Consider the following 1,533-nt stretch of genomic DNA (forward strand, 5'->3'; position numbering starts at 1 on the left):
GACGTATGCGTAACATTCTGACTTAGTCGCTGTTTAGTTTAAGAAAATGGAAATAATTTTTATCATAAAGACTATATAGCTCACATAAAATATACATTTATTATATTATATAATATTTAGATACATTTYACATATCACTCGAATTTTGTTTTTCTTAAAACCAGACAGGTGAGTTTCAGCATTGCAAAACATATGTATGTATTGTATATCCTCATTGCTACACATAGTTGCCAAAAAAAAATTTAAATAACTTTCACATAGTTCGTTTCGTTTAAAATCTTTTGTGTCTTAAATGCACCTTACGTCTTTATCACCATTACTTGACGCTCTTGCACCTTCTCAAATAAGTGTTGTACATTTTTTTCGTTTCATTTTCTATTGTATTAAGTAAAAAGTGGATACAAAAGCAAAATAATTAGTTTCTGAAAAAAACTATGACCAAAAAAAAAAAAACAATCAGAGAAACAACAATTTGTAGAACGAAACGTTAGACAGCAAGGTAGCAAAACAAATTGTGCAAGCAATTAATAGAAACACGTTGCCAAATAAACAGTAGACGCCATCAATGTATAGAAACAGCAAGCAAACGCAAAKTATAAATTCATAGCAATATGAACATTGAGTGGCAAATAGCGCAATGTAAATTCAACTGCATTTTATTTTCATATAAAAAACAAACTAAGAAAAGAATTTAAAGCAAATATAACTTACAAACACCACAGCAATTATTTACAAACAGAAAAGTTTAATTACAACCAAAAACAACAAAAAAAAAAAAACTAAAAGCAAAAAAGAACTAAAAACTCAACTTGAACCATTCCTTCCTTCCTTCCTTACATTCATACATTGCAGTCAGAATAATGGGCATGGACGATAAATTGCATCTGAAAATGTTCGAAGATAATTTGGCGCTCATTGATACGCCGCTCATAGCATCAGCGACGAGCACCCACTACCCGGGCACGGTGTCCACCTCACTGCACACGCTGCACGGCATACTCTTGTACCCGTTCAATGTGAGCGACTTCCAGCCGCGGCACACGGCGACCGCCGGCCATGAGTCCAGCGCACTGGATGTCATCGACACCGGCAACTCGTACGGCTACGAATCGGGCAATGGACACAGCAGCGGCGGCGCACACGGTCACAGTCATAGCGGTGGCGGCGTTTACTATCAAAGTATGTGTAAATGTTTAACTAACCAAAAAAAAAGCAAACAAAATGTATGAAATAGCGTAACAGTGCGTAGTAAGAAGTGAAGATAGAACAGAAACGAAAATGTACGCCAAAAAGTATGCAACAAAAAGCGAAATATAACAGCCAAAGTGGGGCAGTAAGCGATTTGAGTTTAGCTGGTGTGAATTATTAGCGAAAACGCTTGCTTTGTTGTGCCATTAATGTTTGTATATGTATGTGTGTGTGTGCGTATGCGGCTGTATGCGTGTTAGTTTAGTTTAGCGCTATAGTATTGTAATAGGTGCGAGTATATGGTTAAAAGAAGCAGCGTAGAAGAGTGGCCCCGCCACATAATGA

At 36.6% G+C, this 1,533-nt stretch overlaps 1 protein-coding gene across 2 annotated transcripts in view; it reads left to right on the forward strand.

Moving 5' to 3' along the window:
• The window catches only part of LOC108969516, a 147,756-nt gene that overhangs the window by 111,375 nt on the left and 34,848 nt on the right, over window positions 1-1,533 (forward strand). For both annotated transcript variants that reach the window (XM_018934272.1, XM_018934273.1), the window contains one exon: window positions 853-1,179. In XM_018934272.1, the coding sequence (XP_018789817.1) occupies window positions 853-1,179 (327 nt within the window). The remainder of the gene's footprint in view (window positions 1-852; window positions 1,180-1,533) is intronic.

Source organism: Bactrocera latifrons, unplaced genomic scaffold (genome assembly GCF_001853355.1).
Source record: "Bactrocera latifrons isolate USDA-ARS-PBARC rearing strain unplaced genomic scaffold, ASM185335v1 scaffold_255, whole genome shotgun sequence".
NCBI classification, from domain to species: domain Eukaryota; kingdom Metazoa; phylum Arthropoda; class Insecta; order Diptera; family Tephritidae; genus Bactrocera; species Bactrocera latifrons.